The 21,981-nt window shown below is 36.8% G+C and overlaps 1 protein-coding gene across 1 annotated transcript; it reads left to right on the top strand.

Annotated features, from left to right (window-relative positions):
- Positions 1–8,148: 8,148 nt before the first annotated feature.
- On the top strand, positions 8,149–16,432 carry LOC142357730 (nuclear pore complex protein Nup205-like). The gene is made up of 2 exons (XM_075409278.1): positions 8,149–13,175; positions 15,013–16,432. The coding sequence occupies exons 1-2, from the start codon at positions 8,286–8,288 to the stop codon at positions 16,174–16,176; spliced, it is 6,054 nt and encodes a 2,017-aa protein (XP_075265393.1). The 5' UTR covers positions 8,149–8,285; the 3' UTR covers positions 16,177–16,432.
- The last annotated feature ends 5,549 nt before the right edge of the window (positions 16,433–21,981 follow it).

Raw genomic sequence — 21,981 nt, 5'->3', positions numbered from 1 at the left:
GATTGTCTCTAGCGGGTCAGTGGGTGCTCTTCGCTTGCGTCGCAACTTCACACGTTTTCCGGATGAAATGTCTCAGCGCACAGAAAGCATAGTCTTGAATAGCACTCTAAGTTTTGCCTCGAAATGTGTTTATTTAGTACAATTGAGTGTTTCATCACTTAAACGGCCTTTGGCCGGTTTGACATCGGCTTGAGTACATAGGATTTTGTCAGTTCACTCGCTTAATGTATGTTCTAATTTCACTGAGGATTAGCAAATTAAAACTGAAGAAATGAATTCAATCGAAAACGAATGAAACATGAGGAAATAGGTTTAGAGGAAAATATTGGTTAATAAAGTGAGATCAAGATCTGAATTAAGGCTTTTATTAAATTGGAGGAGAATTCTTGTAGCTGAGATTTCACAGAATAGGTAACGGCGCCAAGAACTCAATCGCAAGTGAGTAAAAAATTTCTGTTGAACCTCAGCAGTGTATCGAGAAAAGCTCAGTTGTTTACATTTTAATTTCTATCGTTTAAAAAATTTTGAAATATGTTTTCTTAAGGCTCCAGTTTTATTCAAACGCAGAGTTTGAATTAAAAAAAATAAATGGAGTCTGGATCCGATTATATCAGAGCCTATATGACATGGAACAAATCTGAAGCAGCATTGATTAGTTTAAGAAAAACATTCCCACTCAGTATTGAATTACTCTGAAAGACAGTTACGTGTGATTGCCTCTAGCGGGTCAGTGGGTGCGCTTCGCTTACGTCGCAGCTTCACACGTTTTCCGGATGAAATGTCACAGCGCACAGAAAGCATAGTCTTGAATGGCACTCTAAGTTTTGCCTCGAAATGTGTTTATTTAGTACAATTGAGTGTTTCATGGTTGGCATTTATTAATCAAAGTCCTGATTACGAACTTTAACAACGGGCTATTTCTGAAAGACTGCATCACTTAAACGGCCTTTGGCCGGTTTGACGTCGGCTTGAGTACATAGGATTTTGTCAGTTCACTCGTTTCATGTATGTTCTAATTTCGCTGAGGATTAGGAACATAAAATTGAAGAAATGAATTCAATCGAAAACGCATGAAACATGAGGAAATAGGTTTAGAGGGAAATATTGGGTAATAAAGTGAGATCAACATCTGAATTAAGGCTTCTTTTAATTTGGAGGAGAACTTTTGTAGCTGAGATTTCACAGAGTAGGTAGGGGCGCCATAAACTCAATCGCAAGTGACTAAAAATTTTTCTGTTGACTTCAGCAGTGTATCGAGAAAAGCTCAGTTGTTTACATTTTAATTTCTATCGTTTAAAAAGTTTTCAAATATGTTTTTTAAAGCTCCAGTTTTATTCAAACCCAGAGTTTGAATCAGAAAAATAAATGGAGTCTGCATCCGAATATATCAGATCCTATATGACGTGGAACAAACCTGACCCAGCATTGATTAGTTTAAGAAAAACATTCTGACGCAGTATTGATTTCCTCTGAAAGACAGGTAATAGTGAATATTTGAATAATTGATTTTAACAAGGAGGCTCGGTAATGTGCGTACGCAAATAATCTTCCGACCACGTTCATCCACACTCTTGGCTCAATTGGCTACGAAATGACAGCAAAAACTTTCAAAAACATACATATCGTTCAGTAAATTACAAATGGGATACCATAAAACCACGCTAGAGGGCCGATGGAACTTTCTGTTAGTAGGAATTCTAGAAAATACAATTAAAAAAATCAAATAACAAACATTATTTACAACCAAAACTCGATGTCTATATTAACAAAACAACGACGAAATCAAACTCCCAACAGACGAAACGAAAAAAAAACAAAATAAGCTAAATTTCACAAAAAGATTTGGACCTGTCCTCAATGCGACTGGGAAACAGATCGACAAATAAGAGAAAAAAAGATTCGAAGTTCAAAATTACGTTTCCATTTTTGATATCAATTTATTTCAAATATATTATTATCATTAAATTTGAACTGAAAACTCTAAAAATGTTCCTTTATTATTTCATAGAAAACAACTGAGACCTGTCATTATCCAGTATAATTCATGACACTACAAAAAAGGACAAAAACGGCAAAAAAAGTGCAAGTGAACTTTGCGCGAAAATGGCTGTGATGCCGTTAAAATCACATCTATCACCAAACGCAACAAAATCTTTCAATTGCAAAAACTTTAAAAGTCAATTGGACCTACCATTAATATTAGGACCTACCATTAATAAATTAAAAACATATCAAACCACTTTGAAATGTATAAATATATAAAAATCTCAAATATTTTATGAAATCATTTAGTAAGAATCGTAACAAAGCCAAGAAACAAACATTTTAAAAAAAACCGTTATAGAAAATAAAATATGGCCCACTGGAAAGGCCTTCTTACCTGTCGTTTCATAGAATAAGCTACAAATCGACCGATGAACGATTTAAAAATTGGCGAAGCTCAAAAATCCAAATATTTTTAAAAACAAATATTTTCAAAAGCCGTGGAGTCATTGGATTTTTAAAAGTTGATAAATTACGTTGCAACACTTCAGGAAAAAAATTGTGCTAGATATTAATGAGAATAATTCGCAAGACTACAAAATAAAAACAAATATGGGTGGAAGCCCAAACGTCACGAACAATTTTACGACATAACAGTGTTCAAGGCCCTGTAATTTTAGAAAGTTATCTAGAAGAACTGTAAATCATCACTTGCTTCTCATCTTAACAAAAACGAGTCTTCCTTATGGAAGGACTACGTAGACATCACAACAAAAAGAGACCCAAACACAATATAGAAATCTCAAAATTTTTTTTATGAAACTAAGTAGTTGAAGCCATAAATCAAAACATATAACTAACCAAGAGAACAATCTTTGAATGAACAAAAGTAGTTGAGACTTCTGTTAGTGAACTTACATTACATCATGAAAAAAAAAGCAAAAAAAGAAGACAGTTGAAAAAATAGTGTAAAAAGAATTATTATAAAAGTCCTTAAAACAAATAGTTATAAAACAAAGTCTTGAAAAACTTTCAAATATACATCCTGCGGATGCAATCGAGACCTATAATTATCGGGTGTATGTTTTATAACAAAAACAACAAGAAAGAAAAACATATGGAAAGATAAAGACCGCTGACTATTACGAGAGAACTGTGTCTCAGCAAAAAAGCATAAAATGTTCAACAAAAATATTTAACAATTTCAGATACGCCTTTTCTCAATGCTAATGCATTCTTCACAATTAACTTGTATTTGGATTGGGCCTGTCAATAATGTGACAATTCCACAAGAAAACAAAATGAACTCATAAAATATTCAATTAAGCTCATAAAAAAATGAAAACTCGTAGTATCAAAACCAAGAAACCCTCGTTTAATTCTAAAACTATAAAACCAATAAAAACAATAATTCATAATCCAGAGGAATTGGGTTTCTCCTGTTTTTACTGACAAGTTGAGAAAATATCGGAGAAATTTTGAATTTTTCAACTAATAATTTCAAAATTTAACCGATATCTACCTATTTTTAGAAATCTGCCTGCAAACACAGTTGACGCTTGGTGTTAGCAAATTTGGCAACAAGCTTGCACAGGTTCGTGGAGGTTTGCCTGAAAGCAGAAAGTATTCTACGCCAGTCATCAGCATTTTGACCTGAAGGCCCAGAACTGCCATGAGTCTTCATTGCATGCTTCCGGACGAGCCTCGCATTGATTTTGTCGGAATCAGCGCGGTGGTAGGGAAGCGTGCGTGGATGTTCGCTCTGAATGCAGTTGGGCTCCAAGGGTTGCCCTTCAGGATGTTTGTCGCGTAAAATCTAGAGGACCGGTCTACCGTCTATGAGATCGGTAGATGCGAGCACGCCGCTTTTATGCTCATCCGAAAGAACGCGAATAGCATTACTGATCTTACCACGAGACATGAAATCGTTGAACATCTTGAGGTCAGAGTGCTGCTTTTTGCTCCTTGAAATCATTCTCATTTGGATTGCCTTCGATTCAAAGAACAGTTCTGAGAAGTTGCATCTGTGCCATGCACGCAGTCTACGCTGGATGGTCTTATTGTTCGATCTCTCGTCCGTGTTCGTTGTTCGACTGGGCGTTAGGTGTGGAATTATCATACCGAGGGTCAGGGATATATCGGATCTATCCGTGTTTACGGCAATTGGCAAGAGGACACTGAAGGGCTTCGGTGAACTGTTCCCTTGTCTTGTTTTTACACAGCATGAAGAACAAGGGCTTCCATGTGACGTCCTCGCGGTATATTTCACGCACTGTTACCACGTGATGAGGCTGGGAGTTGTCCCATAAATTATCCGTTGGTGCGGCGACGGAACTTTTGGGGGCGCGCGATGTTGCAGGATCTATGATTGCAGTATCGGGGACGGTCAAAGCATTGAGTGGTGCTGGCGTTGCGATTGCTGTTTCGGTAACTCTGGTGACCTCAAAGCAGCTTTTGCAACTGCAGTTTTCAGTCCAATCTTTCGCTACGACTAGACCACTGCATCTCACGTGAAAAAATTTTTAACACGTATGACAGCAGAGGCCTCCCCTACGTAGGGGACCCTTGCATTGTTGACAATGGGTTTGATCAAGCTACGGGAGAGGAGTGGGGAAGGCTGCACTGAAACTTTTTTTCTTGAAACTAAGTAGTCGAAGCCATAAGTCAAAACATATAACCAACCAAGCGAACAATTTTTGAATTAAAATAGTAGTTGAGACTTCTGTTAGTGAGGTTACATTACATGTGACAAAAAGCAAAAAAGAGACAGTTGAAAAAATATTTTAAATAAAATTTAATGTAAAAGTCATTAATACAAATAGTTATAAACCAAAGTCTTGAAAAACTTTCAAATATACATCCTGCGGTTGCAATTGAGACCTATAATTATCGGGTGTATGTATTATAACAAAAACAACAAAGAAAACAAGCATAGGTAAATATAAAGACCACTAACTTTTACGAGAGAACTGTGTCTCACCAAAAAAGCATAAAATGTTCAACAAAAATGATTAAAATATTCAGATACGCCTTTTCTCAATGCTAATGCATTGTTCCCAATTAACTTGTATTTGGATTGAGCCGATCAATAATGTGATAATTCCACAAGAAAACAAAATGAACTCATAAAATATTCAATTAAGTTCATAATAAAGAAAATGAAAACTCGTAGTATCAAAACCAAGAAACCCTCGTTTAATTCTAAAACTATGAAACCAATAAAAACAATAATTCATAATCCAGAGGAATTGGGTTTCTCCTGTTTTTACCGACAAGTTGAGAAAATATCGGAGAAATTTTGAATTTTTCAACTAATAAATTTAACCGATATCTACCTATTTTTAGAATTGTGCATGCAAACACAGTTGACGCTTGGCGCTCGCCTCCTGGCTTAATTATCAGCTGACAATTCGGAGGATTGACAAGATATCCGTACTTGGGACCAAGCTGAGTAAGCTTTTCGAAGACAGCCCTGATATCTTTCAAATTACCGACGACGCTACTATCATCAGCAAACCATTTTTTTGTCCAAGGGTTGTTGTTAAGTCTTGTAATTAGGGATAGGATTGCGATTCCATCCTACCTGTTCGTCTATTGAGCACGTTGAATGAGTTTTTGGCATCAATTAGTAGAATTGCTTTTTTTCGGGATCGTCGAAACTGTGGCGAAGCAAATGTATGACATGTTCTACGCAGTATTTCTGGCCCAGGCACAGCTGCATGTTTCCACCGGAGGATGTTACAAATTGCCTGATGCAGTCGACGATAATGCGTGGCGATTGATGCGACGGATTACTTCACCAATACCAATAGATCTCACAACTGGACATTTCTCCAGAGCCACTAGTCGACAACCATTGTGTGCAATCAAATCATCCGGTGATATTATGGACGTGGCCTGCCTGTTAGCAAATTTAGCAACAAGCTTGCACAGGTTCGTGGAGGTTTGCCTGAAAGCAGAAAGTAGTCTACGCCAGTCATCTGCATTGAGACCTGAAGGCCCGGCACTGCCATGAGTCTTCATTGCATGATTCCTGACGAGCCTCGCATTGATTTTTTTTCGAATCTGCTCGGTGGTAGGGAAGCGTGCGTGGATGTTTGCTCTGAATGCAGTTGGGCTCCAAAGGTTGCCCTTCAGGATGTTCGTCGCGTAAAATCTAGAGGACCGGTCTACCGTCTATTAAATTGGTAGATGCGAGCACGCAGCCTTTATGCTCATCCGAAAGAACGCTAATAGCATTACTGATTTTACCACGAGACATGAAATCGTTGAACATCTTGAGGTCAGAGTGCTGCTTTTTGTTCCTTTTAAATCATTCTCATTTGGATTGCTTTTGCTTCACAAAACAGTTCTGAGAAGTTGCAGCTGTGCCATGAACGCAGCCTACGCTGGATGGTCTTATTGTTCGATCCATCGTCCGTGTCCTTGGTTCGACTGGGCGTTAGGTGTGGAATTATCATACAGAGGGTCAGGGATATATCAGATCTATCCGTGTTTACGGCAGTCGGGGAGAGGACACTGAAGGGCTTCGGTGAACTGTTCCCTTGTCTTGTTTTTACACAGCATGAAGAACAAGGGCTTCCATGTGACGACCTCGCGGTATATTTAGCGCACTGTTACCGCGTGATGAGGCTGGAAGTTGTCCCATAAATTATCCGTTGGTGCGGTGACGGAACGTTCGGGGGCGTGCGATGTTGCAGGATCTATGATTGCAGTGTCGGGGACCGTCAAAGCATTATGTGGTGCCGGCTTGGCGATTGATGTTTCGCTAACTCTGGTGACCTCAAAGCAGCTTTTGCAGCCGCAGTTTTCAGTCCAATCTTTCGCTACGGCTAGACGACTGCATTTCACGTGAAAATATTTTTAACACGTATGACAGCAGACGCCTCCCCTACGTAGGGGACCCTTGCATTGTTGATAATGGGTTTGATCAGGCTACGGGCTAGGAGTGGGGAATGCTGCACTGAGGGGGACTAGATTAAGTTAATTGCAGGAGCATTATTAACATTTCTAACAGCACAAATCTTCAAGTGCAACGAAATGGATTTTAGGCGCAAATTTAAGATTACCGAGAACGCTTGCAATCGCTAAGTCTACTGCTGTTCAGCCTTTACGTTGGAATGCATGATCTGTTCTTTCTGTCAGTAAAGCGGCGTATTTTGATGTCAATAACTTTTTAGAAAACGAACAAAACAAAAAACGAGACAAACAAACAGTTGAATAGTAGTAGTAGTTTGGAATATAAAATACCAAACTCCTGATTCTGACGATAACTTTCTCAGACAAATTTAGACTTAGGACAGTTTTTGAACTAAACAACATTGAAGAACATACTGGAAATTCTTTGATAAACAACGAAAGAAGTAAATGTAGCTAGAGAATAATTTGCAGATATGGCAACTGTAACATATTGAATACATGGAGACTCAGTTGAACTGTAAAACGGGTGAAAACCCTTGATATTGCTGGGTACGAAAAGAGGACAGCTACGCTGATATCATATCATATCTAAGGACAAAAATCAGCTCTGCTCTCCTGAGGAGTTCCATCCTCTGCTTTCGTGGGTCAAGGACGCTTAGACGGCACGAAATTGTTAATGCTTCGATGGGAGCTGTTGTTGAAGAAGTGAGGCTGTTAGTTTGACTCTAATGCTGTCTCTCTTTTGTTTTACTTTCTAAGCTGCAGTTTGTGTATATTATCATTTTATTGATAGAATTAAACAATATGAAATGCTTTATGTAGACGGAGCTCTGGGAGGGCCGCGGACCAGCCAATATTCACCCAGTGTTGGGGAGGGGCTTTTAATTTACCTAAAACTACTAGCAAAAAGTATTTGTATATTTGATTCTTTCCCGTAGTAGCCCCAGCTTTGTCGTCATATAACGTAAAGCTCCCCCGCCCCACTATTGGCAGTAACCCAGCACCATCATTTTGATTCAATCAACCCCTTCATAAATCTCGAGTGTATTTATCAATTCTCCACATGCTGTTCTATATATTTTGCATTTGATGCTAATTCGATGTTGCCTGTTGTCAGAATTTATAAATGTATATAGGAGTTGACCGACCAGCCTATACGCGGATGGAGATAAATTTTAAAAAATATGAACATAATCATGGTAAACACTCAATAAGGGGGCGGAAATAATGGAAAAGACCCGTAGAATTATATCTCATTTGACTTGTAAAGTTTAGGGTTATAAATTTATCTGTTGAAAAGAATTTCTTCTTACAAGTACAATGAACGTCTACTGATGATGTAACTATCGGAGTGAGCTAAATGTCTTATTTGAGATTTGTCGATGTCTTTGACCTTGCCACCTGCTACGGTTTCTTCTGGAATCAAGCTCCACAAATGCTGTGATTTGTGCGATAATGCAAAATCGCTTTCGAACCTATTGAAAACTGTCCTGATAAACCAAAATTTTCGCGAACTGCCTACACTGAAACGTGATTTACGCAAACACAGATCGCTGTTTCTGAATCTATTGGAGAATACGGAAGTTAAAAATGTAAAACATCGAGCGGCGATTATTGCAGCTCCAAAAGACGGAATTTTGTTCGAAAATGAGCCCAAACCTCGAATTGTTGATCCCGATTTCACAGAAGAAACCATAATCTTGAGCGACTTGTTCAATTTTAATGAATTGAGAGCAGCCGAACTTCTGCATTTTGGAGAATCTCAAAAGCCGAGATACCCATTATGGAGTCGAGGTCTCATTGCAGTAATGCTGTACTTCGACGCAAAGTTTAGTGTAGTTCACTCGTTGAAACTGATAACGAAAGCTGTCTCGGGCTTGACATGGTCTGCTGACGTCACTGATGATGTCAGTGCTTTCTTGGAAGGTTACATAACGGATTTGATCAACGAAAATGTTGTTGCCAAAATATTGCAAGCTATGAAAACTTTTAATGTCGCTGAGATTTTCGAGAATCTAAGAAAGCAGAAAGCGCTCGGTGATCTCAAACATCGAAGAGTGTTGAGCGAAATTTTGAACGACATCGCAGTTGGTTTGTCTGACGTCATTTCCAACTTATTCAGTCAGAGAAAAATGTCAATTGGTGATACTATTGAAGTTGTCGATTTTCTAAAATGCTCGTATTCGAACTTGCTGGAAGGAGAAAGCATTAATGTTCAAATACCTGCAGTTAACTTAATCATTTCTGTATTCTGTGCGTTCGATCATCAGAGAAATGAAGACTTCATTCAAACGATACATCAAACTCTGGTTTCGAGCCCACCTTTTGTTGAGAATCAGCCAATCGCTGTAAACCCGATTGTTCGGTTTCTGTGTTCTGTTTTGTATCTTAAATGGGCAGTGTCTTTAAGGAAGCTAAGCATGGAAAATGAGCTCCCTGATTCGTGTATTGACTGCCGCGATGAAGATGAGTTTCTAGTAAATCAAGCAATTGCGTCAGATGTTTTCTCAAATATTAGTCTCATTATATCTGTGCAAGATTTCTTCGGTGATGAGTTCCGTGTGCAAAGATTTCACCAGTTGTTTACCGACTTCATAGTGTACTTTCCTTTGAAAGTCCGCGACCTTCGTAACCATGGTGACGAAGTAGCCAGAACGGTTGGATTGTATTACAGCGAAGGTTTGAGCGCACCGCAAGAATTGATAAATGACTACGAAAACTGCCTTAAAATGATTTCAGGGTTCTACAGACGCAACAACCTGAAATTGACAGATGACTTTTGGAAAGTTAACGAAAGTTACATAACAAGTCCAAGCAAAGCGGTTTCCAATACACAGAGGTACCTTTCTTTGCATAAATTTTGCCTATCAGCCTGCGATTATGTTGCGCCCTTCTTGTACGCATCGGTTTTCGATATGCTGTCCTCGCTAAGTTGCTCTGAAAATTCGGCCTGGTCTTGTTTGGAATTTCTGTTAGCTGCTAGACAAAGTGCTTCTCATGTGACGGTTTCATTGAATCACTTTTTCCAAACAGTTCAAGCATTTTATACTAGCATTCGAGAAGAGAGGCTGCCCTTGAAACGATTGTCCCCAAACGTTATGCAAACTTCGTATTATGGCTCTGCTGTTGGTCAAAAAATGCAAACTCAAATTATAAGTGCTTTGGAACTGAAAGGCATAGAAAGTATGCTAGGATTGCTGATCAATATTTGTTCAAATAGCGAGCGAGCGATTCAGGTTTTGGTTGAAAATTCAGAACTGAAAGTTGTTTACACTCTTTTTGGACTGATTAGTTGCAAAGTGCCACTATCTTTAAAAGCTAAATGCATCGATCTTTTATCGGCTATTGTGACGGCTGCAAAATACGCACCTAATATGTGGTCATGTATTGAGAAATATCAACTTTTTGATTTATCCAATAACGCTGTCCAGGGTTCTAGTTCGGGGATTGTTCTTGAGCTGGAAGAGTTTGAAACGAAGCAAGGATGTTACAATTTATCTATTGGTTTTGTGAAATTTGTGAACCGGATTTTGAAGTACAGTCCGAGAAAGTTCAATTTGAAGGTTTTAGGCTCATATTTGATTGATAAATTGCTGAATCATTTCAACACCAGATTCTACGAAGACTCAAAGGATGTGTACATTGTTTCATCTTGTGTTCTTGATGTTATCAAAACTGTTGTTGATAACTTTGATGTAGATGAAGATCTGAATGGAAATCAAGCTCAAGAAACGCAATCTTTTTCACTTCAAATTGCCAGTCAGCTTTTCAAAGACTCAACATTGGTGAAAAAAATGTTATTCATAATCGAGAAAACGGTTCATAAGTTGGAAACGCTCCAATATGGCGATGAAAAAGATGCCACTGCAATGTTCGAAAGTTGTGAGAAATCGCTCAATATCATCGCTCGTGCATTGCAACTTCAGGAAGTTTTTATGAAGTCTTGCAGTGAAAGCTACAGAAAAGACATTTTCATGTCAATGGATGCGTTGTTGCAATGTCTGAACTCGAAAAGTGGTTTCTATGATCATCTGCACAATGTTATGAAGCTTGTAGTGTTCTCTACCGGATCGACAAATTCCAACGTTTTAAAAGTCAGATTAGCAGCTTCTGAAGTGTTGTCATTACATGCTAAAGTTAGTTTGAACCAAACCCGTTCCTGTAAATATCTATTATCGGAACCAGCAGTTGCTACTATGCTTAACCATGCCACAGTTTCAATTATTGAAGAATATCACTCTGATTCTGACTCGGCCTTGAACCTGCTGCAATATATTTGTTCTCTTCTTGACTTTCCGAGAGCTACGGTTGCACATTATTTATTGGGCTTGGAGGACGCAAGAAAACCCAATCAAGTTTTAACCGCATCAATAAATGCTCTTCATGCTATAACGTACGTTCTTGATAATTTCATTATTGAGGCCACAGAGCAATCTGTAAGTTTAGACGAAGCAAAGGTTATATGTTTGTGCTACAATATCTTGTACAAAATTAGTTTGCTCCGGGAAACGTGCTCTCAAACGTTGAGGTTGCTTCAAAATATTGACTGGTTTCTTTGTCGGCATATTCAGGAGCTATCACGTGTAGCAGCGATTCAAGTAGACCCGAAAATCGCATCTTATCTGTTCAACGCAAACTCTTGGTTAGTTAAAACTTTTGCAATCGATTTGAAGTTGTCCTGCAGTCAGAAACAGCAAACAAGCGTTACAAGGATGCTCTCAGCGCTTTTTGATAAACCGACATCAAAACTTGTCCAAGAAGTTTCCAAAGCTAATTCGGCGCTTAACTTTTCTCTCGGTGTTACGTCATTAATGCATGATGTTACATCATCAACCATGGACGCGAGTAATACCACGAATAAGAAACCGTGGATTTTGAGATCTATAATTAATGAAGTCGATTTTGTAACCCCTCAAACTCCCGAACTGCAAGTTGATATGATAGATTCTGAAATTCTTGAGCGCGCGTTTGTAATTTCCGAACAGCCCCAAAAAGATGCGAAAGGCCATGGCTATTTTGATGTTCGAAGGTTGCATAAATATCTCTTCGACCAAATCTCTGTTTTGCAAGTTAATCAAACCCAAAAAGAAGCGCTGTTAGCTGATATTGAATACGTGTTGGCGTTTGCAAGTGAAGAAAATTCGCGCCAAGATGAAAGCCGGTCAAAAATTGCTTACGTCACATCTTGGTGTGAACTGTTTGCAGTTTGCATAAAGTTTGCACCGGGTGAAACGTTGAAGGAAAAGCACATTGTTATGGATGTATTAGACTACCTTTGTGCAGCCATTAATGTTGAAAATTTGAGCTCAGAACTTTCAGTTTTGATTTCAAGATTGGTTCTAAACATTATCGATTACTTCAGAAATAGCGGAGATAACAGCAGTAGTGTTGATTCTATTCAACTAGCGTTGGAATTGGCTTCGTCTAAAAGCGATGTACTGAAAAATTTGATCAAGTTCTACATTTACGGGGGTTCAAACAGAAAAGAGTCGCTTTGCGTTAACACGTTGTCGTCCATTTTATCATACCTACGACTTTTTGCACCTCAGAGTGTCGAGTCGGAAAACTTCGAAGAACTCGACATAATACGGCTGCAGAATTGGAATGTCGTGAAATCTTTTGGCGACGCTTTTCTGCGAAGATTGTTTTCCGACAGCTCCTTGGGCCATGTTGTTCAAAAGACAATAGCCGTGTCTGTGTTCTGCGAGCTGATGGACGTTGACGAACACTCGGACATTGCGACTTTGATGAACAAGGAAGGTTTCCTCCAGAAAATAGTCTTAGAGATATCGACTGATAACATTGCAATGATTGAAAGTCTCCAAAAGGCAGACCCTTTTGACGCCATTTATCTCATGAACAATGCTAAGTTCTGCTTGATATCAAAGCTAGCCCAAAGTGCAAAAGGAGCATCGGCGTTAGTGCACTGTAATTTCATCGAGGCTTTGGGAAAATTGACATTTATAGATTGCCGCCCGCTAGCTGTTCTAAATCAATCAGCTAAAGCGACTCAAAAATCGAAGGATCTAGTTGCAGTCCAGCTAGCCGCACACCGGCAAGTGTTCATACCACTGTTAGAGTCCTGTCATAATATTCTAACTACGTTGCCACCGAGTCACCAAGACGTAGCGAGTTCAGTTCTGCAATTTATCATCGCTCACTTTGAGGTGTTTATTGAAGTGCTGTCTTGCCGAGATTTTGAAAAATTGAGCAAGAACGATTTGAAAGAAATTAAAGTGGCATGTGGTGTTATCAGTGCTGCAGCCATGAAGGTAAAAACGTTCATCTTTTACTTAGTTAAGAAAACGAAGTTGTGGACCTTGTTTGTGTGCTGATGCGAGAAGAGCTGATTAATTCATTGTTCATTCGAGGCCTAGTTTTGTGTTGGAAGTTTCCATTACTGGCTAGTGGTTTTCTGCTGACATGCGGCATTTTGACATTGATTTTCTGTTTTTTTAAAAAATTTTTGATCTGATTTTTTAGAAATGGTTTTCCCATTTCACTCAGTCCATCCTAGGTCTAGTTTTTTTTTGCTTAGCCTATAAAAATTTGTTGAATTGTACGTCAGGACTTGTCCTGCTATGTTTTTTAATTCGTCGTCTCCATCGATGATTCTTGCGACCATTGATTTTTTAAATTTCAGTGACTTCCACTGCTTTGCAGTTAAAATTTGTGTGCGCGACGTCATTTGTTCTATGAACATTTACTAGCTAAAAATCAGTAGTGTGCATCCAAGTAGTGCCAAACGTATGTGCCCTAACTCTTGGGTATTAGTCTTGAGTTTTTGATTTCGAATATTAATTTTGAAAGAGCTCTATAAGGGCTTTTTCCTTATAGAGCGTTTGTGTTTCATAAAAATGAGAGTTTGAATGACACAAAAAGTCTCGTTGTCTATTAAATGACTGTTGGTCAATCTGTCCATCTTATTTTTTAGCGGTTTCAATTTCATGGTGGCCACAAGAGTCTATTGCGGCTATTTTCCGGCAATCTGCCGGCTATGTATTGCCTTTTTGATGTCATTGTCAAGTCAAGTTTCAGTAACCTGCGTTTTGTGATGATAGCTTATGGTCATTATTCTAATCACTGTAATTCCATGATAGTTAATAATTGAGTTTTGCCCGTTTTTGTTATTGCCCTTGCAGTTTGAAGCAATTTTTTTAAACATTTGCGTCTTTTTATGCAAATTTTTTGAATGAACGTTTTTGCCTATGTTTAATTATTCGCGTCGAGTCCACTTAAATGCAGTTTTGCGTTAGTTTCTGATAAATATCTCAAATGATAAGAACAGACATGTCTATTTGAAGACCAACAAAGCTATTGTGGCTATTTTCCGGCAATCTGCCGGCTATGTTATGAAAATTTATCTTTTCTTAACGGCTTGGATATTGGATTTTCTGTACAATTGATAAGTGGAACGTTTGAGTCGTCATTAATTTCATTTAAAATGAAGCAGGCACGGCACGCGAATGAGGAAGAATTGATTTTAAAAAGGATTGACTATAGTACAGTGCATTTTTACTACGGATTGATACATCCGTAAACTGAATAGAAGAGCTTTGATGGTCATTCGAAGTTTTTAAAAATTGTTGTACTTTTGCAATCCATTTTCTGGTGTATTTTTCAAGACTTACCAGAGTCAATCTTTATTTAAATGATTGCGAGGAGAAAAGAATGCGTTGTTAAAATGTTTTGTGGTTTTATCTGGCAATAAACTAAAGTTAAAAAGTTTTGAATCTCTTAAGAGTTTTCCGGTGCCTTAAATCTGGTTATTATACCATTCGAATAGTGCCAAAACCACGGACCAACGAATTATGCGTAACTTTTCGTCTTGAGAAACTGGATAAACAGGTAAAGCCCAAGGTTATCAAGGCGTTAAGTAGGTTAATACCACTCCACCCCCCCCCCCCCACACACACACACACACACCAGCTTTTTTAAATACCCGCCTTCACTTTTATGCCACTTACATTGTCTTTTTCCCTTTTTTTAAAAAATTTTTAACGATCAGTTTTTATTTACAAAAACCGCTATTAACACGTAGTTCGGGTGATCGACTATTTTTTTCATCAAATTATTGGTGAAATATTGAGCTTTCATTTGGCATTGCAGGGATCTATTCTATTGGACAACGAAGAAGCACAATCTGTAATGCACATCCAACAGTCGATGCGAAAGCTACATCAACAACTTCTAAAAAGCCTTTCCTTATTTGGCAATCTCGACAATTGGGACACTGCTCTTGCCTATGTGGGAGATATTTTTGAAAAAGAACAAATGAGATCATCTCTGATCTCAATTATTTCAAGTTTGATTTCGTATGTAAACGGACATACTGTTAGTGTTATGAATATGAATAACACAGGAACTGCAGCGGGTGCTAACTCACAAAATCTGAGCCAAATTCTCTTTTTCCCCAGTATCGTAGCACCTAACACGAAATCCGTGGAAAGCACTAAAGGGGTAAACGATTACAGCAATATGGGAGTTTTGCTCAAATTGTGTGCTCAAATAGTTGAAGAGTTTTTAGTTCTTTTGGAGGAGAGAAATGATTTCAAAACCTTACTGGTGAAAGATCGGTACACAGATGAAGAAATAAAAAGGTTCTCAAAGTCAGAGGACGAAGTTTACGAGTGTTCTGATTTACCTCAATCACTCAAAATGCTATCGCACAATCAACACGTTGCGAAGATTAAAAATACAATTGTTACTTTGCTGTTTCGGAAAGACGAACAAATTCAAGCGTTGTATTTCGTTATGGAGGCGCTTTCGTTTGTTTTGTATCGTCATCTGGACTTTTATTTCACAAATTTTGACCCCGAGATGTTCGTCAAAAGTCAAAATGTGAACTTCAAACATCTTAGACAAATGATCTCTTCCACCAGCAATTTCGTGAACAAATCGGGAGTTAACGTTACTGCACGTTCGGAGTCTGGGACCCCGAATAAAGCAAATATTGGTCTCACAAACTCGCCAATGGTTGCTGATAAAGTTCGGCCTATTAGCGCGGACTACAGTGAAGAAAAAATTCAGCAAATCAAAAGTTTTCAAGTTGATACTTTGCATGCGTTGCCGCCCGTTTTAATCGACAGGATTTTGAACGTGGATGCGGTTCTGAACGATCTGTTTTCCTCGAAAGAGGCATACGGGAAAGAAGGCAAACAGCCGGAGGTAACGTCGACATTTCTGAGTATTCAAGTTAAACAGATTGACAGGCTGATGAGGAATTTTGCGACTAAATTGAACAAAACTCAGCAAGGACAAACATCTTCTTAAATTGAACTTCTTTAAAGTGTGGTAAATTTATTTAATGATTGACAAACTCGTGGAAAAATTGTTGGACGCAATCAAAATAGTTCTAATGAACGGTTTTAAAATGATTGGTCATGCAAATGAACATGTCGAACGCAAATTTTTGTCGGCATATTTTCATTTACGGAACAATTATGTGAGGAACTTGATTGTGTTTTCGTTTTCCATGTATGAGTTGGTTGTGATGATTTGGTTTGAATTGACTTATCTGTTTGTTCTGTTTCGTATTTCTTTACTGTGATAAGTAAACAATTTATTTAAGAATACTATTTTTGGATGACAACATTGATAGTCTAAGCCTTGCGCGTCTTTGTCCAAAATCAATACTTATTTGAATATTTCTATAGCATTCATTGCTCTCTATTGCAAGCATTGGCTGATGGCTTGAAATTTTTATTGTTGTTGGATTGAGCGTTTGAGTGCAGAACCAGTGGCTCTGTAGCATAGTGGTTAATGCGCCGGTCTTGTAAACCGGAAATCAGCTCTTCATCTTCCATACAGATTTTTGTTCCCACCCGATTTGTTGGGGGGGGGGGGGGGGCTATATGCTTAGCTGGTTTTTCTCTTCAGTCAATTTTTGCAGTAGAAAACCCTTTTGAAGACTTTTTTGAACTTCGTCTTTTTAATTGTTCTCAAACGAAATTTGTGGCAATTATAGTGCTGTGGTGTTGTTTTGAGCGATTTTTCGTCTGACCTTAACTTTTCGTCCTTGAAAACGGGATAACAAGTAAGGCCTGCAGTGCATCAAGTTCTCTTAGAGCCCTATGGCTCACTACTATCTGAGTATGCGATTCGCCGAAGCAGTTTAAGAGACAAACTCATGATATGAAGGGTGGTTTGACTCCACCTTTAACCCCCCCCCCCCGCGCTCACCTCATCCCTTATAGTTCGTAATTTGTTTTCTACGACCCTATTTAGCCAAGGTTTTGTTGATTTAGCCAAAAATCAGATAATTTGGTGAAGTTAATATTAGCTAATTTTCCATTGTAAACTAAAAAAAAATGCCGTTGACAGTTTCCGAAAACATATATTGAGGGAAAAAGATAGTTACTGGGCTTTCTAATTACTACGGAGTGTGCTCACAATCATTGTTCGGAGTATAATAGACTGACTTCTTCAACTCAACAATCGCTAGACTCAAAAAATATTGGTTAAAGAAAGTTAAGTTTCAAAAGCAGTTGCGCCAGAGCTGCGCGCAACTGCTGCTAGTAAAAATAGTAAATTTCTACTAGACTAACACTATCAGCTTTGTATCAACTCTGGCACAATTGTTAAATCTGGACTATCTTTAATCAAATTTTGTTTCATCTCGAGCAATTGTTAACTTAAGGTTTATCTTAAAATATAAATATTTAAAAAAAAACAAAACTAATAAGAATCTAACCAGTTGTTTTTTCTCAACAAGATTTCCTGTGAACAAGTTAGTCACCTAAAGGTCAATTGTTTACTAAATTGATCCCTGATTGAGCTGTCGCTAAATTTATTAATTCTGTTGTTTTTGCTTCCAATAAATGATTGTCTCAATCAATTTTTTAAAAAGAAATCTTGTTAATTCGTATGATGTCTGCAAATTAAATTCTGTTACAATATTTTTTGTCTCTTTCTTGTTGAAACAAAATTTCAATGGTATTTATGGTTGTCTTACAGACAACTATTCTCTAGGATGTTAGTTATAAAAGTCAAAAACTCTTTTTAGTAGTTGCGTTTTTGGCTTTGGCTTTCTGAAAATCGTATTTAAGTTTTTTGCTTTAACAATTGCTGAAAAATCTTTAAGCAGTGAAGTAGTTCTAAACGATGAGATCTGTTTTTATTGAGATTATGAGAGCCCACAAGAATATAACTATTACCGGAAAAACTCAAATATCCACTAAAAATTTTTGAAAATCTGAAAACAAATAGAGTAAAAGTTGAGAAATATCAACTGGATGTGAAAAACACATATCAGATTCCTTCAAGTTTCATCTGAAAGCCTATTTATCCTGTCATCAATGAGACTAAGCGAGAAGGCTACAAAAACGGTCAAAAGGTAAAAGTCTTTCGATATTTTTTATAGCAACTAAATTCAAAGTAAACCAGCTCGTTCTTGTGCGTTCGCACATGTTCCGACCCGCGATCATCTGCATTTTTGACTTAATTGTCAATCAAATGAAGAGATAATCAAAAATAGATGCTTGAGTGGAAAAAACTCGTCAAATGCCCAAAATACTAATTGGTTTATGACATGACTCATTACAGCGCTCACGAGATCTGCCATTAAAAAAACTACGAGAAAAAAAAGCAAAAAATGACCCAAAATAAATTTTTCACGTCAATAACTCTCCAATTTTAAAAGCACCTAATAACAACGTCACAAAGCAATCAGATAAAACTTTAACTACACAAATTTACTGTTTCTGAACTATGCATCAGATGGGACCTTTCCTTAATGAAACGAGTTAACAAATCGACAAAAAAAATAATGAGACGAAAAATTGGACTATCCTTAATCAGTTTTATGTTTTTGTCTTGAGCAATTGTTGACTTAAGGTTTATCTTGAAAAATGCAAAACTAATAAGAATCTAAGCAGTTGTTTTTTTCTCAACAAGATTTCTTGTGAAAAAATTAGTCACCTAAAGGTCAATTGTTTACTAAATTGATCCCTGATTGAGCTGTCGCTAAATTTGTTAATTCTGTTGTTTTTGCTTCCAATAAATGATTGTCTCAATCAATTTTTTAAAAAGAAATCTTGTTAATTCGTATGATGTCTGCAAATTAAATTCTGTTACAATATTTTTTGTCTCTTTCTTGTTGAAACAAAATTCCAATGGTATTTATGGTTGTCTTACAGACAACTATCGTCTAGGATGTGAGTTATAAAACTCAATAACTCTTTTTAGTAGTTGCGTTTTTGGCTTTGGCTTTCTGAAACTCGTATTTAAGTTTTTTGCTTTAACAATTGCTGAAAAATCTTTAAGCAGTGAAGTAGTTCTAAACGATGAGATCTGTTTTTATTGAGATTATGAGAGCCCACAGGAATATAACTATTACCGGAAAAACTCAAATATCCACTAAAAATTTTTGAAAATTTGAAAAAAAATATAGTAAAAGTTGAGAAATTTCAACTGGATGTGAAAAACACAAATCAGATTCTTTCAAGTTTCATCAGAAAGCCTCTTAAGCCTGTCATCAATGAGACTAAGCGAGAAGGCTAAAAAACGGTTAAAAATTTAAAAATCTTTTGATGTTTTTTTACAGCAACTTAAGTAAAAGTAATCAAGCGGACTCGTTGTTGTGCGCTCGCACATGTTCCGACCCGGGCTCATCTGCATTTTTGACTTAATTGTCAATCAAATGAAGAGATAATCAAAAATAGATGTTTGAGTAAAAAAAATTCGTCACACTCCCAAAATGCTAATTGATTTACATGACATGACTCATTGCAGCGCTCACCATTAAAAAGACTACCATTAAAAAGAGATTTGCCACCATTAAAAAGAGATTTGCCATTAAAAAGACGAGAAAAAGAGCAAAAAATAAGTCAAAATAAATTTTTCACGTCAAAAACTCTCCAGTTTTAGAAGCACCTAATAACAACGTCACAAAGCAATCAGATAAAACTTTAACTACATAAATTTACTTTTTCTTAACTATGCATCAGATGGGACTTTTACTTGATGAAATGAGTTAACAAGTCGATAGAAAGAAGAAAGAAGACGAAATTCAAAAATTGATCAACATTTTCCAAACCAGTTAATCTCAATCGTCTTGAAAATCATTAGCTTTTAACGAAATACTTGATAAATTTACTATAAATCACTATGAAATTGTTAGCACCTGTCCTTGGATAGACTAAGCCATAGGATCGGAATAAGGATGCAGAAAAAAACTTTAAAAAATACAGAATCTGCAAACACACGTTATTGAAGCCATTAAAATCATTAGCTTTTATCTTAATTGTTTTTATTTCAATTGTTGTTTATATATTTGTACTTCAGCTAAAATTATACTGAAAAATTTCTCTTGAACCTCATTTGAAAATAATTGGGATCTGTTAATAGGCAAATGTGCTAAAAGAAGAGAAAAAGACACATATTTTGACCACTCACAAAACTTTTTATGAAAACGCATGTTTTTAAAGAAACGAAAAATCAGTTACGACATTATTAGATCATTAGATACTTCAATTTTTGAATTACCAGGATTTGGATGGGACCTCTCAATGATGAGAATAAATTACAAGTACGGAAAAAGAACAACAAAAACTGAAAATCTTAAATTTTTTTTTGAGAACGATAATAGCATAAACTTTAAGAGTATTCGATATAAACTGAGGGCATTGAGTAAGATCATCCATGCAATCCCAAATTAGAAGCTTATGAGACCTTTCAGCATTTTACGTTAACAGAATTTTAAAAAAAAAACAAAATGTAAAATTCAAAAAATGAAAAATAACGAAGCCATTCAAAACTTTTCTGTGAAAATATTTCTATTCCAATTAATTTCTTAACAGCAGTGAGATTGTTCTTTTTTAACGATAAGACTTCAAAAAAGCAACAAATTTGAAAAATATATTAAATCCACGAATTTTTTGCTTATTTCAATAGCTTCCAAAGGAAGTCGATAGATACACTAAGTTAAGCTTCCATGGGAAGACAATGATGTTCGTTGTTCATAATTCATCAATAAGACACCACAATAATTCTTATGACTATGTTAACAAAAAGCAAATACAGGCAAAAACCAAAAGTTCAGTAGAAAAGTGCGAAAAGTGTCGAAACAATTTAAAACATAAGATTTTCTCTGAAAAATATCTCTGACCCATTGAACGTCTTCTCTAAGCCAACAGTAGAAAGGAACGGGGTCCTTTCATTACTGAGACTGACTTGCAGTTCACAAGATAAGTTTAAGATGGGTTAAAGTTATTAAGTCAAAAAATTATATTATTTCGTCCTAACAGCCATCAGCTATCCACTCCAAGCACTAGATAGGTTCACTTAATGCTCATTAGGAAGCCTATTGCACTTTTATTCAACGTCGAGTCTATGCCATAGGACTACAAAAACGTATTAAAAAGTCAAAAAGAATGTCAAATTCATTAAAAATTACGAAAACACGAGTCGAAGCCAAAAAAATTGGAGCTATTCCTTGAAAACGAATTTTCGTCCATTGGGCGTCATATGTCTGTAGATCAGGTTTGTCATTAACAGAACCTCGATATGAAAAGTGACTAGTCTCTAGGTGACTTTAACTAAAACTATGAAGAGTTTTATAAAAAAAACTGCTCTCGTTTAGAATTCGATTTTTTTATAGTAATTTTCCCTATGAGACCAGAACTAGCATTTTTATCGCCCTTCGTCTATTAGAAACACAAAATGGATTCATTTTGTAGCGTGAGATTCATTTTGAATTAATATTTTTAAAGGAAAAAAATCTTAATTTGAACAAAAGTCACTCTAAAAGTGGACAAAATCGTGACAAATATCCCGTGTTCACACAAAACTTTAAACCTCGATAACTCCTCGAAAAAAACGAACTTCAAAGCAAATCTTTCTAATTTTGAACTGAACGCTGGGGGAGCTTTTTAATGATACCACTCACATTTTCTACGATGAATATATCGATTGGCCAAAATTGACTGAACAAAAAAACCCATTTGAGTATATAGTTCCTGCCCTCCCCCACAAGTGGGGTCGGAATAAAAAGTCAACGTATTAACTGGAACCGTTAATTACATCCTTTTTTGCCTCCATTAAAAGCCAATGGACCTGTTCTTCATGGGACTAATAAAT

Source organism: Convolutriloba macropyga, chromosome 2 (genome assembly GCF_964194025.1).
Source record: "Convolutriloba macropyga chromosome 2, txConMacr16.3, whole genome shotgun sequence".
NCBI lineage: Eukaryota > Metazoa > Xenacoelomorpha > Acoela > Convolutidae > Convolutriloba > Convolutriloba macropyga.
Note: the sequence above shows the minus strand (reverse complement) of the source record. Positions and strands in the feature narration are given on the sequence as shown.